This window comes from Poecilia formosa, unplaced genomic scaffold (assembly GCF_000485575.1).
Source record: "Poecilia formosa unplaced genomic scaffold, Poecilia_formosa-5.1.2 Scaffold143, whole genome shotgun sequence".
Taxonomy (NCBI): domain Eukaryota; kingdom Metazoa; phylum Chordata; class Actinopteri; order Cyprinodontiformes; family Poeciliidae; genus Poecilia; species Poecilia formosa.
Genome location: NW_006800082.1, coordinates 1,142,374 through 1,160,517, shown reverse-complemented (window position 1 = coordinate 1,160,517; position 18,144 = coordinate 1,142,374). Strand labels below are relative to the sequence as shown.

Below are 18,144 nucleotides of genomic sequence, written 5' to 3'. Positions count from 1 at the left end.
GAGGTCCTTCCTACCGGTGTGGATCTGCCGGTGAGCCTCCAGGGATTCCTCGGTCTGGAACTGGGCGCCACACTGGTCACAAACGATGGCCTTCTCTCCAGCTGGGCAGAAAGAAAGAGGCAGATAGTTTTTAAAATTGAAGTCTACAGGACCTTTACATACAAACATGTAAGACAACTCAGTTTTTCTCCACCTTTTGTTGGACACAAAAAATACTGAAAATGAACACCATGAAGGCAAACTGTTAAATGAGAAGCCATGTCAGCAAGAGAGACTTAGGCAGATTTACAGCTAATTGGTACAATAAAACCAGAAGAAATTGTTTTAAAGGGAGTATTATGTACTTTCCAGGCACATAATGCCAGTTTATAGCACAATCAAGTAACTTTGTTACCTTCAGTTCTTATAAAATGCTGTATATATCAAACATAACTTTAAAATAATCTGACTTTGCCTCACTGTCTCTTTAAAAAGCTCCTACACCTTCCGACATGTCCCCTTCAGATAATTGTCACAACAATGCTCCTCCACAATGCTGTTTACTACCCTTCTTAGTAGCTCAGCAGATGTGGAGTTTCACCAGGTAATCGCTGCTGCTGCTAGTCTGGAGGAGCTCTGAGGACGTGGTGGAGGGGAAGCTCAGTTGGGGACTGCAGCTCCAAGGCGACACTTTGTGAGAGCAAGCATTTAGGCTCCCCTGAATGGTTGCATAAATGCTACCATTTAGACATTTAGGAGATTTAAAGGATTTCTCAAACATGCATGAAATAATTGAAACAACACCCCAGGCATGTTTTTGATAACCGAAGCAAAACAAAAAAACAAACAAAAAAAACCCTGTGAATTTTGCCCAATAACTCACTTTAAGCTAAGAGGCAATTAAATTCAAGAAAACATGTCCTACATAAAAAAAAATATAAGCACTACAGTGGTCTCTGGGTTTAGGAACAACCACCCAGAAATACTGCAGAGCTCCCCTGAAACACTTAGAGATGCCTATTTTAATAGCTCAAAAATCAAATATACCTCAATATGCATTAATACACTGAGTGGAAATTATATTAGCACAACCACAGAAGCTAACATCTACAGTCTTCATCATTTCCAACAATCACCATTTAGGAGAATGAAAGGAGCCCCTTGACTGGCTGCTCTGGAAACATCAGCCAATAACGTCTCAAGTAGCATTATGCTAATTATCTTAGCTTCCCAAGCTGAATTTTCATCCCATTAACTTAGATATGAAATAACCTTTGAATAGCTGGGGGTTAATTGTACTTTGTTTCATAAACTGATATACCAGAGAATCAAAAATCATTTCTTCATCCGCTGTTGAAGTAAGAAAGTCTCAGGGGGACGACTCAGAGGACCATTTTGGATCTGAACATGTGTGAAACATTTCTGAAGTTGATCCACCTTTCATATTCCGCATGAAGGATCTGCTGATGCTTTCTCTATGGTTCAAGTCTGGTAACCACAGTCCAATGTGTCTGTCTGTCCATCCCACCACACATGAATAACTTGGCTACATTTGAGACACTTGTAGGACTCCAGTCACCAAGCTGCAGATTTTAGTGAGGAAACTTGCATGTTTCCATTCACTCTGTTGTGATAACATGCTGTAATTTGCACCATACCGTTTCATTTTTAGAACTTTTATGAATATATTTGAATGTTTGATGTGTTGTTCTCTGTAATTTAGCTTTCAGTGCATTTAGCACTCTAATCTGATAAATCCCTCCATCCGCCCTCAGACTGGTCAGACTCCAGACTTGGAACTTCATGAATATGCAAATTGTGGCAGAGGGTGTCATCTCCTTCCCCAGACACGAGTTCTGTGTTCCGATTCTCCTGCACAAGATGATTAAACGTCAAACAAAATGTAGTTAGGAATATGATTTGCCTCTGCACATTTAAAGACTTTAGTAAAAAGAGGACTGCATATTGCTCAGTTGCAGTTATGAGCTCTGGATCATGAATCAGAGAATGAGAGCCGCGAAACAAGCCGCTGAAATGAGGCTGCACTCAGCCTGTTGCCCCGGCGACTTGATTGCAGATAAAAAATAAATAACGATTCTCATTTACTACAATTCCAAATCAATGTCTCAAAATTGATTTAAAAAACTTAAATATATTCTGTAAAGAGGAAAACAAATTGTTTGCCTTCTCTGTTGAAGGCAAACATTTGGACTTCTTCTGTTTTTTACTGAATTCCGGGGAAGATCCAGTTTGACATGAGTTTCGCCGTGTTTGAGGTTCGTTAAATGGAGATTGAGAACTTGGAGGAACGCCGCAAATGGACGGAATGAACTTTAATGTCTCCATTTGTGATTCTGCCTTGCAGAGAAGACTGGAGTAGATCATGAAGATAATTTTCATTTCTGAAGCAGAAATCATTATGAATAATCGCTTGGAACAAAATAAAAAATCTATTTTGAATCAAATTGTGTCCCCAAAATTAGTAAGAGTAACAGATAGTAAGAGATTCTCAGCACTACTGAAAAGACTGCATTGATGCATTGAGAAGTTCTCAACGCATCATTACATATTAGCCTTACCACAAATTTTTAGCTGGACTTAAGTCTGGACTTTGACTAGGCCAGTATATCTAAACCATTATATTTTATCTAATGCTTTATATTTCGGGTCACTGAGACTCCCATCCATCAGCATGATGCTATCAGCGCCATGTTTCAGATAACTAAAATATCTCTAATTTTGCATTTTACTGAATGAAGAAATATCTGAAAAACAACAATTTTGACATCATGAGAACTTCAACAGTCCTCCTACAGCACAGCTATAATTAAATACACATTAATGGCCCTTTAATGTGTCAAAATGTGTTGCATGACTTCTCTTCACTGTTAACCCCAGAACAGGATCTTAAAGCTATCTAAATAACGTTGGGCAAACCTCCAGCTCCGTTGCACAACATTCTGCTTCTGTTTATGCAAGACTTCGGAGAAGCATGCAGCCATCGAGCTGCAGGATGGATTGCCATGTTGCTGCGTACTTCATCAACATGTCCAACCCTGAGCAACAATAAAAGAGGCAGAGACAGGAGGCCGCATGTACATCCACGCAGGCCGCCGTTGAAGGGCGCATCGGATCAAACCGAGGCAAACGGCTTTTTATGGGTTGGCAACAAGCTCCGTACATGCCATACACATCACACATGAAACATGCTAACTGCCTTTTAACATCTGGTTGTGGTGTGTGCAGAGCAGCTGTGCACGCGTATGCATGCGTGTGTGTGTGTGTGTGTGTGTGTGTGTGTGTGTGTATGCATGCGCGTGCATGTGCATGCGTGCGTGCGTGCGTGCGCTGCAAGCACACAACGATCTCCTCTGACTAGACCTTGGTTTGTTCTTGGCATGGTCTTCTGGGTTACGACACCTCGACAGAGAGAGAGAGAGAGGGAGAACAAAATGAAAACAGGAAGCCAATTCTTAGATGACAGAGAGAGAGAGAGAGAGAGAGAGAGAAAAAAAGTAAGGGAGCGATGTGCTGGTGTGGTTTTGCAACCGCAGTGACATTAGGGAACGGCTTGTACTGTAATAAGCTCCACCAAAAGCAGAAATGACACGAACCGTAACATGACAAAGAGTGCCAGCCAGCCACCGGAGGCGCTTACGCAACAAGTTATGCAAAAGACGGGACAGCGCACATGTGATCGTGAGTAGATCATGAGCCGCTGTAATGCAACCTAAAACGCCTGAAAATCCTGGATTAATCTGCAATATCACAGCATGCATTTCCATTTGGGAAAGTTTTCAAAATGCAGAGCTTTGGAGACAAAAAACAGTTTTTAATTGGCTGCAAGTTCAGGAGGCATCCTTCGTAGAGCGAGCTGCAGATGAGCATATGGCTGAATTAGCTTGGCGAAAGCATCCACTTAAGCTTTGGAGGAGAGAGACGTGCAGAGAAGATGTAGACAGATTCCCTCATTGCTGCTGATCTGCATTCATCACAGCCTGCCTTTGTTGCGGTTGAAACTTCGGATTCATCGCTGCGCTATGTGTGATTATTACTTCTGTGAGCCGCAGCCGCTCGGATAAACTTCTCTGGACCCTTTCCACGTATCGATCCGGCTCCAACGACTGGCCTCACAGAAAGCACCTGAGATGATTTTATGACCACAGGAGTGCAACTCCAGCTCCGTCACGTGAAGCTGATGGATTACATCAAAGTAAATACACATTGAGGTTCAACAATTCATCAGCTTCCATTATTGGGTGCAAGTTACCCGGAGCAGCGCGGCTCACTGAACAGCTGCTTCCCCACGTCACTGAAAAACTCAGATGCTGCTGCCATTAAATTCAAAACGGAAAAGTTTTTATTCCACCTAGAGAGCCATGCTGTGTGTTTATTTCTGCTAATTCTAGCTTGCAGCTAAAGAAAGCCCAGAACTTAGAAAACTTGAATAATAAATCAAAACAAACAATAAAAAGCGATTGTTAAAGCAAATCTTTTTTCATTGCTTTATTGAGTTCCCCACTTCTCTTTTCCATCAGCATGATGTTCCCATCACTCTCTGTGAGCTGGATGGTAGCCAGTGCATGGATTCGAAATATTGCATCGAAGCACTTTGCAAATGTGATCTTGTACACTTTTATATTTCAGTGATGACTGTGATAGGAGAGGTTGTGCAACTCTATCAGAAAAAAAAAATAATAAAACATATATATATATGTGTGTGTGTGTGTGTGTGTGTGTGTGTGTGTGTGTGTGCGTGTGCGTTATTGCCTGCAAAACCCTGGGGAATCTGCTGCCATGAAGATGTTTAGCACACAGGCATCAACAGCCTCCATGAAGTGGATGTGCAACAGAAACTCTTTGCTAAGGATCTGGTTGGTTAAAAAGCGATGCATTCAATGTTGATGGAAAGTTTAGTGGAAGAAAAATGTGTGGCAGAAAAAAAGCTGACAAGATTGTGAAGATAAGCCAAAAAGAGTCAGGATGTGGGCTTCGATAGTGTGCTTGATTGGTGTCACACTGAAAAAAAAAGAGAATGAAGCTCCAACTTAAAAAAAAATCTTTAATATGATAAACTTCCTGTTAAATTGGATAAACATAATTTGATAATTTGTAACATCAGTGCAGCAGAACCTCAGGCTGATCTCCATGATACGCTGCATTGTGGCAGCAATTCCTGTAAAAGGAGGTCCAACCAAGAGCCAAGCGTACGTACTGTTCATTAGGTTCACATTCACGTATTGAAAACTATTTTTAAGTTGGTTTGATGACATTTTATTGGTCGGAACTTTTGGCCCTGATTAGCTGTAAACCAGAATAATCAAAACTTAAAATATTTCAGTCGGCGTGTTTACATCCCATACCGTCTCCACATTTTGAGTTACAAAAAATATATTTATTTTTCAATGATATTCTAATTCACTGACCTGTGTGTTGTTAAAAAAAGAACATTCTGAGCTTTCTTTGCTCAACTACCTGCAATTTTTCAATAACTGTTTTATTAGTTTCACTCTGCGGTCACTAACGGCAACAAGGTGTCGTTTAGATTAACACTTGCATGGTTAGAAGTAATAACTGTGACTTCCCGACAGTGATTGAACACCATAACCAGTCTCCTGGGAGGCCAAGAGGAGTGTGCTAAATGGGCCAGGGATGGGATTTTAGTGCAGGGCACGCCCCTGCTTGTGGCACAAGCACATAAATTGTTAGGTAGGAGGTTAGGGGGTGAGGGGGTGCCTGCATGGTGCCTTGCTTCAAGGAGAAAGGAGCTGCGTGAGGTCACCGCAGGGCAAGGAGAGGAGGAAGAGAAGAATTCAGGGTGCACACGGCCAGGCAGCCACCCGGCCAGATGCCCGTCGCTCCAGTTAGCCGGCTAAGTGCTAACAGGGGGCCCCTCCGCCTGCTAATAGACTCCATCAGCCATTTTCAGTGCCAAATTAAAGGGATAAATCTTAAGGCCCCTTTGATCACAAGACGGAGAAGTTGTTAGTTTGGAAAGGCAGGGCAGCCTGGGGAACGGGGGAGTCATGCTGTTTGTCTTGCTATGTGTGCTCTAAATGATATACATGCCTGCAGAGTCCACAGCAGAGCAAAGCTCGGGTTTCAGCGGCTTCAGAAGACAAAAGAAGAAGATCCAAGAGAAGCAACTAAAAGTTTAGAAAAGTAACGCAAAAAAAAACAAAAAAAAACTGAAAAATCTCCGTAGCTGCTGGGGGGAACCACTGAGTCACCGCCACATATTGGGCCTTAGCTGACATAAGACAAAAAAGGTTACACAACCGGCGTTGAGTTTGCGTGTGTGTTTTTGAAGGAGGGAGTTGAGGGGGGATATGGTGTGGCGATCAGGTGCCACATGCAACCGAAGCCGCTTCCCTTTTCGCTTCCCTGTTTGAAATGTTGCACAACTGCTGTTGCAGTGCGCTGCAGCTCGGTTATTTCATAAAGGCCTGTAAGTGAGAAGGAGCAAACCTCCACCAGATAGCACTGACATAACAGTGGTAGTCCCTCCGTCTCACATGTTATGACATGAAAACCTTTTTTTTTTTTTTTAATAGTCTCATATAACTGACAGTCACAATGAGATTAGCTGCTGCTTCTGGAAATATCTCACTCCTGCTGGAAGCGCTAACAGAGTTCGCTAGTTGATGGAAGACGATGACTGCAAATTTACAATCGGTGCTCTGCCGCACAAATTAGCAGCAGTACTGAATCAGCAGTATTTGCCAAAAACTGATGATGTTTCCTGGATGACTTAGGTGTGAAATGTCATCATGAAGATTTTTTTTAAAAACCTTTTACCATTTACTTGTAGGCCGGAAAATAAACAACAAAAAAATGAATCAAACAATTTATATGGTGATTTTCTTTTTAGTTGTGCAACACTAAACTAAGCATGCAATATTTTACTTTAAAAAATGAGGGCGATTTTCTGTAGGAAAGTGATGTAAAAATCATAAAACAGGTTTTGCACATTTAAAAGTGAGGGATCCTTTTCTCAAATTAGTTTGAGCAAGATAGAAAAACACGCAGGCGATGCTCACGATGAGAACACTTAGCTTATTTAGTCATGTTTAAGAAATTAGAAGCAGATTTTCATGCTTTTGAGTAAAAGTCACAAGATAAATGTGTTCCTCTTTACAATAAGATTGAAGTGTATGCAAAAAGTTGTTAAAAGATGAATGCTTTGTGCTTTTAGCAACATTTTCCAAATGAAAAGAAGAATTTTTTTTTTTTGTCGGAAATAATTTTGCCTGAAATAAAACCAAAACTCGGCATCAGCGGACATTCTTAAACTGCAGTCGGGGGGCCGCATAAAACCAGCCGGGAAGCTCCTCACAGAGAGCCAAGCTAATGAGACCCAAAGAGTGGAGAATTTAATTTAGGGCGAGATTTAGTTAAAGTACAAATATTTCCATCTACGTACAAAGGGCCACAGGTTTTAGGCAACACAGAAATAAACATTAAACATAAAATATAATCCCAGTGAAACAAAAGCATAAACACTGACCCATCTTTGTTTTTATTATTTCCAGTTCGGCTCTCCCACCTGAACCTCCTCAGGCAACGTCTCGTATGTTTCTCATTCAGGGCAGATTCGACTGATCTGCTTTTATTTTCCGTTTCGTGAAAATCTAAGTGTACATGAAGAAATGCGACACGTGCTCGTTACATAGCATCCCACTTCTACAATACCAAATTAAAGCGTCTCTGGTTTTAAAATCCGTCACTTGGAAAGGGCAGCGCTCAGGGCGACAGAAAAACAAAATGGTCTCATATTCTGCACAATTTTCACTTAAATCCTGCTGGTCAAATTAGGAAAACTTTGTTCTAACTATTTAAGTCCATGCATCAATAGATAAATTATATTGATGGATTTCTAAAAGATTGTAATCAATATGATATTTTCAGAGATGCATTTTCTATCTTCATTTGTTATAGATTTTAGAAGACAAAGCAGGTCCGACATCAAAGAAAACCAAGATTTAGTAATAAGGAAAAAAATATATATATATATATATATATATATATATATATATATATATATATATATATATATATATTTGATCAGTGCATCTCTGATTATTTTAGTAGCTGTTGGAATCATTTATACTTTCCAGTTTGAAATAAAAAAGAAATTTTGTCATAAGTTCTTGTTTTAAATACCATATTGCATCACGCCTGATATAAGCTCAGTGAAAAGTATGAAAATAATATTTAAAATAGTTAAAAATTTCAATTTCAGTAGAAGTTCAAAACACAAACAAAAAAAGCTTCTTGAAGCCGTTTTTTATTCTATCGAACTCATAATTGACCTTGGGACTTCATTACTCTGCAACTCCACATCTGATAGCGATTAGCTCTGATTCATTCAAGCTGATCAAACGTCTGATAACCATATTAGAGATGGTTTTTACAGGAAGCTAACAACTGCAGAAGCATTTCACCACAGGAACCTGATGAGGTTGTGCATTAGCACAGGATCCCGGCCTCACAGGGAAGTGATGGTGCATTCGCTTGCCGGCAGTCTCCCCCCTTGACACAAGTGCTGATTCTGCAATTTCCCAGCATGGTGTTGCCACGACCATGTTTGGTGACAGGCTTGTTCCAGCTAAAGATCTGAATGCAAACAACCGTAAGGCAAGTAGAAAAAACTCAATGGAAAAAATAGAGAATAAAATTAAAAAATATAAAATTACAACACTAAAACTGCACCTAATTTTATTTTTTACTCAATTATATTCATTTATTTATTTATAGTGAGTCTTTCAATCTGAGTTGCACCAAAACTATTTTTTTAAATGCAAAGACCTTGAGGAAAAAAAAAGAAAAAAACTAATAAAAAAAGAAAAAAAAAATAGGGCAAAGATATTTATGAGTTAATTTAATTGCACATATTTCAATGAATACATTTTTTAATCACACAAATATATCAAAATAAATATGTAAAAACAATCTGAGTTAGCCTGCGACAGACTGGCGACCTGTCCAGGATGTACCCCGCCTCTCGCCCGGAACGTTAGCTGGAGATAGGCACCAGCACCCCTCCCGACCCCACTGAGGGACAAGGGTGTTCAGAAAATGGATGGATGGAATCTGAGTTAGCCTGTCAGCGAAGCTACTCAAGCCTAAAATATTATCTCGATGCTAAACATGTTGCAGCAGCACAGACGTCTCCAACACTAACAGTCCAACATTTCTAAAGAAGGATTTGTTAAAAAAAACTTTAAGTTTCCTGAAACACTGGAAAGCTGAATGAGTAGAACAGAACTTTGTACCAACCTGATGGTTGAAGAAGCTCAATAAACTAAAAACAACAAATATCTTTGCTGTTGAGCTCATTCCAAAAGTTAGCTGGGAAAAAAAGGGGTTTAGAATTGAAAATATTTTGTCCAGACATCATTTGATCAGAAAATTTTAACTAAGCCCCACTAAGTAGTTTTAAAAAAAAAAGAAAAATAAAACCTCAGTGTGGTGTGTATGAGGGCATGGCACACATTATCACACTCACATCATGCTCCTCTGCAGTGTGAGCTCATAATGCCACCATTCAGAAGCTTTGTCATTCAGAATAATATATCAGAGACATAAAGAGGCCTTGTTGGTTTTTCGGGGGTGGGGGGGATGCCGTCCTGGTTTTCTCCACCTCCCCTGAAAGGCTAAATATTTTTTTTTGTCACTGGATGCACACTCAAACTTATCAATCCCGTCCCAGTATTTTCTCCTCCATAGGTGGAGCCAACACTATGTGCTTCATTTGCAACAGATGCCCCCCCCCCCGAGGGAGTCGCAGTCCAAACAGAATCTTTCATCAAAGACAGGCGACGGAGAATTAAACATCACAGTTACAGAGACCGTCTTTGTTCACAGCAACACACAAAAAGTAGGTCACCATGTTGACATGAGAATTAAACATTTCGTCCTGCATCGCAGATTAAGGGGAAACGTGTTTCTCCTTCAACAACCAAGACCATTTTGTCCCCCCCCCGCCACTCGCCCTTTTGCTAAAATATTTACACGATTAAATGTGTTTAACTTGCAAAATTATAAATACAAAAACAGAACTAAACATGGAACTTCTTAGTGGAAACCGCACAGTCATGCAAAAAATCTTTTGCAAGGACGGATGAAAATAAACCGTCAACAGATCTTACACACCCCGCTGCCTTCGATGGTACGACACTATTTACAATCTGACTGCATGAAAAAAAAAGAGCAAAAAAAAAGAAAAAACACAGATCTGAGAGCTTCCACAAAGATGAATGCTTGAACAATGGAAGAAGACATAAAGGACCGCTATAATGCATAAAATGAATCATTCGGCTCTGGGAAATTCATTTCATATGAGAGAAGTGTAGTAAACAGGCTGTAGAAAACAGCAGCTGAACATGAAATAACCACAGGGAATTTATCTTCATGATCACAATTTGTGGAAGAAAATCTAACCCTCGGGAAAGATCTCCATGATCAAGTTACACTCAATCATAAAAAAAAAGAGAAGCTAAAAACATATTAATAAAAATGTCTGCAATTTGGCCAAGTGGCTGCGAAGTGTTAATATTTCTGGGTTTTTCTCAACTGACTGAGGAAATTAGAACCGAGTTTGGGCCACTTACCAGCACAGAGGCTTTGAAATATTAGGGTTTCAAGTAGTGATGCCCAATATATTGGCATTAACGTCAGTATCGGTTAATGTTAGACATTTTTTAACATAACTATCGGTCCAATGCCTAAAACTGGGTGGATATTAGCAGCCAGTGTTTATTTCCATCTTGTTGCCGTTTGTTTTTCTGGATGGGTGCAGTGAAGGGTATTGCAGGTTTAATTGAAGCAGAGGAGCAACGTATAAATAATGTTTGAAAATATTGGTTATCGCACGTAACAGTAATATTAATATCGAATACAGATACCGGCCTAAACAATTTGAATTGTTGCATCCCTACTTTCAAAACTAGGGATAGTTTCTGCGATGTTAGAGAAAGTGTTGGAGGGACTGGAGTTGCTGTGCACTTCCAGTCAGCAGCCTGAAAGACAGCCTGTATAGTTTTACTAAATCAAAGAGAAAGAGAAACTTGGATCTTTGGAAACAGCATTAATCTAGATTTAATGCAATATTAATAACAGTGACTATATCATGTCAACGGCTTGCATCATCATAAGCAATGAAGATTTTTAAATCATTGTGAAATAATTCTAAATAGTTTAAACAAGATTTGATGAATGCATTCGCAGTAAGAAGCCTGCCTTATGTGTTTGAAGTTGATGAGAGCAGTTTCCAGATTAACTTCGCCCTGCAGCAGGGTCAGCAATGACGTTAAAACTCATCTTTACTGTAAAACAGTAAATACATCCTCAGTGGGAGGTCTGTCGAGTCCAGTTTATTTGTATACAGCGTTTCAGTAACAAGGCAGTTCAAAGTGCTTCTTCACATCCTAAGAGCTTCATACAGCGATCAACTGTGGAACAAGCAATAAACATTGCATTTTGTCAAATGCCATCATCAAAATCATCAGTCACATACACATCAAATATGTTGATCAATGTTGCACTTACTACTAATATGAAGTCCTAAACAGGTGGGTTTAAGCCTTAATTTAAAGGAACTCGAAAGGGTTATGATGAGGAACCTGATTTCACCCTTCAACAGTATCCTCTTGGTCTAAACTCGCCCCTCATTTCTCCCCATTTTCCTTTTCCAAGTTGGGAAATTTTTTGCCGTTAGTCCCTTAAGGCCGACTGAAAGCCTCTCTTGGAGCGTTTGCTTCTGCAACCACAGAAACCATAGATCTTTCAGCGTTCCCTATTATGTACTTAATAAAAGCATTTCAACACGGACATAATTATTGATGAATGCATTTTTTTGAACTCATGCATTAAAGTTCCAGTAAAATTGTGGCTCTTCATAGCTGGAAGGCAGGACATATTTCTGCAGAAAGTGGCTGAAGGATCTGTCAGGAGTCAGAGGAAACATGGGGGGAGGCAGGGGGCTAAATGGGAAAATAAAAAGGCTAATTACAGTGCATCTGTCAATGGCTGACCAATATTACACTCAGTGGTTTTTAACAGCCTAAACAGGGCAGAGGAGAGAGCGGCAGATTAGTGAGACAGAATGTGAGTGTGTGTCTGAGGCAGACAAGCGCAGTCACCAACGAAAACACAGCCTGGCTGTTCACTGAGCCTACATAAATGGCTTACGTAAGAAAGTACTCTCAGTACCAAAAAACAGCAAAAATCCATAAACACACAGAGACAACACAACCCCCCCCACCCTCACCTCGGCTCCCCCGTACACACAGATCTACAGTGCTTTAACATACTTGTGAGTTCCTTCGCTCATCCATTCCCACAGCCAAAAAAACAAAACAAAACAAAAAAACAAACAAACAAAAAAACAAAACATTTCATCTGTTTCCACTCCAACTTATAAATTCACAGTAGAATAGAAGCAAAACAGAGACAAAAATAAGTCTTAAGTATCAAAGAAAACAATCCTATTCCCTGCATCTACAAGTAAATCTGTTTCACATCCAAATATCAAAACACACCAACTCCTGGGAACACACACAGACACAGTATGCCGTCAGAACAATGAGTACAGACACGGCACGCTCTCTCTCATTCTCCCCTGCCCTCCTGCGCTCCACCTTCGGCGTTATAACAAGCTCTGCCGTACAGTTTTATTTACACCGGCCTCTTATCAGCGGTACAGCAGCACACAGGCTGCCAATTGGAGAGGACAGGGCCCTGGTACTGCCTGTACCCTGTGGTGGAGTAGGTGTGTGCCGCCTTCCTCCCGGCGTAATTTTTTATATATATATATTTTTTTATTTATCAAGTCGGATCCTGCGCCAGACTGCCTCTCAAAATAATAAAAACACTCAGCGAACAGACACACAGGCAGAGGACGGGTGAGTTTAAAATAAGACGCTGCGAACACGTTGTGACACAGGTCTTTGTAGCAACTTAGAGGGATTTACATTCAAGGAGGCAAAGGCAGGTAATCCTCTGACAGCCTTGTCGTTATGCTGGCAAGCAATTTAGCAGATACATTTTTAGCTGCGATAAAGTCTTCCAGGAGGAAAGAGAGAAACGGCAGAAAGCGAGGAGGAGGTGATTTAACCATCACACACAATTGGGGCAGAATACGCATGGCACACATGCTACTTATAAACTGTATCTAAAACGCTCATTCAATCACTCGCTCACCGTGTCGTCTTCTGTTCACCCTCACCAGGCAGTTTATTAGGTACACCTGTTCCAACTGCTTAAAAACTGCCCAAACAAATGGCAGCAGCTGAATGCGTTTAGACCTGGGGAACATGACTTATTGAAGTTCAAGTGGCGTTCCAGAACGGGTGAGAAAAGGGGATTTAAGTGACTTTAACAATGGCCTGGTTGTTGGCGCCAGACGGGCTGCTCTGAGTATTTTAAAGACACACTGAGGCTCACCAAAACCGGACAGCAACAGATTGGAGAGGCATTCCTGGTCTGACGAGTCTTGGCGTGTACCCACACTAGGAAAGTCATTTGGTTGTACCAACAGCGGACTTTTTCTTTTTTTTTCCCGTTTGATGAGGTTTGCTTCCATGTTGTGCTTTTTTGCAGGCACACAATAATGTGTCAAAGCCATAAGCGACGATCATTGTTCCCATTTGACAGAAACTTTGAAAACAGTTTTGCCAGATCAGTCACATTTCTGCCTAGCTGGGTTTCTTAGGGCTGCATAAAACGTCTCTAGTCAGGCTACTACAATTTGGGTAGCATTTCACATCACTTGGTGGAATTTCAGTAAAATATTAAGCCTAACCCTATCAAAATAGTTGTTAGTGTGTGGCAGAAAAGCAAACAAAACTTAACAGTGTCCTTGCACTCATTTTATTAGTTAATTTATTTTTGAAATCTTTAGGAATGTGGGAATCAGTAATTAAGTCATTGGTTAATCAAGTGTCTAAGAAATGTTTTTGGTCGATGTCAATTGTAAAATACTCCAGTGAAGAGTTACCAGAACACACAGCCTATGTCACAAAATCTGTCAAGGACAGTTTGTCAGAATTATTTGTACCTCATTAAGTTATTAATCAGTAATAATGTGTACAACCCCTGAAAAATAAGTGCTACTACAGTATCAAATACAGAAATAAAAGTTTTATTGTCTTGTTTTGCTAACAGGATTTAGCAAGTTCACTGGAAACAATAAGCAAATTCAACTGCTTCTCCTACTTCAAATAGACAAAAACATACATGAAGGTTAGAGTTACTTCAATTCAGGATTTCTGACTTTCAAGACAAAGGGAAAGACTGGACATTTTCAATGACTAGTTCCCAAGTACTCTCAGTGTTCTACCAGTTTCATCTGTCATCCAATAATCAATCTCAACTGTAGCTGGCAAAATCTGGTTACTCGGTTTAGGTCTACCAGGATTGTCATTAATTTTTGATGAGGCAAAAGTCAGACTTGGCAGTTCAAGCCTGGTCGACCCAATGGGGCAGAAACATGGAGCTCAGGAAAGTCTGAGTCAAGCTGGAGAGTAAATGAGGATAAGGCAAAGCAATCATGAGAAGTGAGCAGAGACTTTAATTAATAAAACATAATTTCCAATAGAAAGCTTCTTATGGTGCATTTTCGCTCCAGGAACCACAATGGTACAATGTACCACAGAAAACAGGCCTGATCGTTTTCTCTTAGGTAGACTGGAATATTTTGCGTCAGTCAGTTTAAGCAACCCTACAACCCATAAACACGTTTATCTTTAAATGATAAGAGGAACAGGTTTTAATAATTGCAAACACATGAATGTAGATGTACCGGATTAGAGCCATTAACAGCATTAGAACATTATGTTAAGGATATAAAATGGTAATGCTATTCATGTTTTAATGTATAAATTATAACAATCAATTCCCTCAGATTGTGACTGTGTTTTTACTAATGTTGTATATTGTTCACAAATGTAATTTTTGATTAATGCACACAACTTGGAAAAAAAATAATAAATTGGTGTAAAAAAAGTGAAATATTACAAACTTCTTCAGAGTTGGAAGCGACTTAAATTCAGCTTCAGAGTGTAAGCACTGTGAAATTATTACAAGTTAAGGCTATGAAAAAAAAGCCTCTCCTCTCCTCTGGGTGAGGACATAGGAAGTTTGAATCAGCTACATTCATTATTTTTTATTTTTGAGACTTTTCTGTAAGGTGTAGAGTGACACTACATGAGTTATAAAGTGTAATCACTGTTTATTGTTTCTGAAAATGAAAGCTTTTGTTTTTTGTGACTAGATTTCTCCACAAAGTCAGAATCTGCAAATTTTTTAATTTGAAATCTGTTGTAGTTTAAATGTTTCTACACAGTTTGGATTGACGGTACTTAACATTTAAACCATATATCCTGTAAAACAATCAGATCAGTTATTTTTCTGTTTGTCTTTAATTGGATTCTGGACTTGCTTTGAAGTCACGATTTCCTGATTTGTTTCAGGAAATCGTGAAAATCTATCCCAGTAGGAAAAGTTTGTTTTAATAAACATATGAAAGAAAAAAAATATATAATAATTTGAAAAGATCACCAAGATCAAGCCAGCAGCTCAGATCCTGATATGACATTTATCAGTTAAATTACAATTGGCTAGCTGTCAGAGAAAACAGCTTATAACAGGTGAATTAAATATAGCGCAGACACAGCAGGTGATACTGAGCCAACTAGGTGCTATAGATGAAGTATAAGCTTATTGTCAGATATATCAGCGACTCACAGAGGCAGAAAATATTCTATGACGCGAACAAACACAGCGATATAGATAAGAGTAGATAATCTTGCTCTTCTGTGGGGGGGGAGAGGTGGTGAGGGTGTAGAAGCCATCAAAATGCACATAAACACGTTTTCTCCCAATGATATTGTTATCGACGGAAAAGAAGAAGAAATCAAAGGGAAGCGAGTGAGCACGAGGAAGAGGGAGGGCGAAAAAAGAGAGGAAGCAGATGAAGACAGAGAATATTCAGGTCGCATTTGACAGCTTTACGGTCTGTTGCGCCGAATGGGATGTCTGGGGACGTGGCAAAGCAGACAAATATTGACTTGCAGAGCGTTCAAATGCACACACACACACACGCGCGCGCGCGCGCGCACACACACACAGAGTCTGGGGAAAATACACGAGACACTTGCACATGAAGCCTCTAAATTCAACCTCCTTCAAAATGGATGAGCTCACATTGCAACATCATTCACCCTGTTTTTCTTTTCCTCAGCTCAACCTCTTAATCCATTTTGCCAACAAACCAATTTGTTTGTCCAGTAGGTCAGAGACAGTTTCCTGCTCTCACTGTTCCCTCTCCTCCTCTCCAACTGTTTATTTTCCCCCCTTCGTTTGTCGTACTTTCTCTGAATGACGGAGCCGTTTCCAGAGTTTTTGCCCCCCGGGAGATGGAGGGCATCTCAGTCCACAGTCATTCCTCCTGCTCCCTCCTTTCCTGCAGTTGCTTCTGCCCTTCTACTTCTTTCATAACCATTTCCCGTATAGGGATGTAGAAAAATTGAGACTACCATGAATCATTTTAAATGCAACTTTCGTGTGACACAGATGCAACTGGAAAACAAATATTTTAGGACGAGGATCGTGGAAAGAAAAAAACCGCTGCAGCAGCCTGGTTGCATAAGACAGCACGACGTTGAACTAATACCTTTTTGAAGCAGCGTTTGGATTTATTCTCGGCATCCAGTCTGATTCAGTTCACAACGGCCATCGGTCACAGTTCAGCTGCCCTTGAATGACTTTATCCCTCCTTCTGCTGTGGTACCAAGATGGTTTACACTATACATATTAATGTATGTTTGGTGTTTAAACTATTAGAGCATGCAGTTAAAAGTGTTTTTAAAGGAACTCTCAAATAGAAAAACTATTTTAGAAATAAAATACCAGGGCTCAAAATGTAGAGTAGGAACATAAGTGTCCTGATAGCTTATGTCAAAGACTTGTTGGTTTTCAGTAAAATGTCATAAAACCCGTCTTACAGGCAACGTTATTCGTTGTGTAATGACATTTTCCTGTGATTCCCCATGATGAGACGTAAAAGCACCTTTTTCTCTGTAAAGTGAGAACTGAAAGGTGCGAGCAGATGATAGGTGGAATAAATACGATTAAGATCGGATGAACGTTTCCCAGATTAGAGAAAATACAGAAACTCCGCTTTATGTGTCCCGTCTTCTTTTCCAGTAACAGTAATTACTCTGCCCTGCACGACACCGACTCCAGCACTTCACAAGCCTGCTGCCCTCTCCAGACCACGGCCTTTCTTCTTCTGTGGTTGCCCCTTAAAGGTGAAAGGTGCCACGTGTTTCTAGCTCTACCTCAGACCCCCCTCCGATTCAAAAAGACAGAGAAGAAAATGAGGCTTTGACACTTATCCCTGTGCTCAGGCCACAGATGCTGGGATATCCCACAGGGTCTTGGGTGGATTATGTGTGTCAGTACAAGGATGGGTGTGAAAAGAAATAAAGAGTCCAGCATACAAGAAGTTGAGGCCAGAGGAACCACCTGGGGCTCCTGTGGTGTGCGGAGCCAGGAAGTAAGTTAATGTTCCTAAAAATGAAGAGGCTACGGCTTTAGCAGTGTAGAAAATACAACGCATGCTATCCTATAGGTCACCTAATATTCCCCCAAAGACATCTTGTGATCTTTAACTCATTGATAATCGATCATTTTAAAGCCTTTAAACTATAGAAAGTTTGAGATATAAAAGGTAGGTCAGACATCCGGAATTTACCTTTTCATTTTTTTTTTTTTATTTTCACACCTGGGTTGAGCTTTGGCAATAAAAATCGAGCTGTGTTTTAAGAACGCTTGTGGAAGTCACTGGTTGAGGTCCAGGCAGTAAACCTTCCTGGACTGGGTTTGATAAAGACACGTCGGGACAAAAACAACGCCACCGTGACAGTAACGGATGCCATTTTGTTGGTTACAGTAGCAACATGACAACAGACCCTCATAGCAATGTAATGAGAACAGCTTTCTCACTTTCTGCTTGAGTTGTTGCAACAAACTCTTAGTGAACGACTCGACAGCTAACGGGTAAAACTTAGCTAAAGATCATGGTGCTAAAATACATCATAACGACACTCTTCACCTCTTGGATTAAAATAAACTATCCCAGTGCCTCCTTCCGTTAAAAAA

At 40.2% G+C, this 18,144-nt stretch overlaps 1 protein-coding gene across 3 annotated transcripts in view; it reads right to left on the bottom strand.

Moving 5' to 3' along the window:
* The window catches only part of zbtb16a (zinc finger and BTB domain containing 16a), a 192,576-nt gene that overhangs the window by 60,762 nt on the left and 113,670 nt on the right, over positions 1-18,144 (bottom strand). For all 3 annotated transcript variants that reach the window (XM_016676911.1, XM_016676910.1, XM_007562976.2), the window contains one exon: positions 15-101. In XM_016676911.1, the coding sequence (XP_016532397.1) occupies positions 15-101 (87 nt within the window). The remainder of the gene's footprint in view (positions 1-14; positions 102-18,144) is intronic.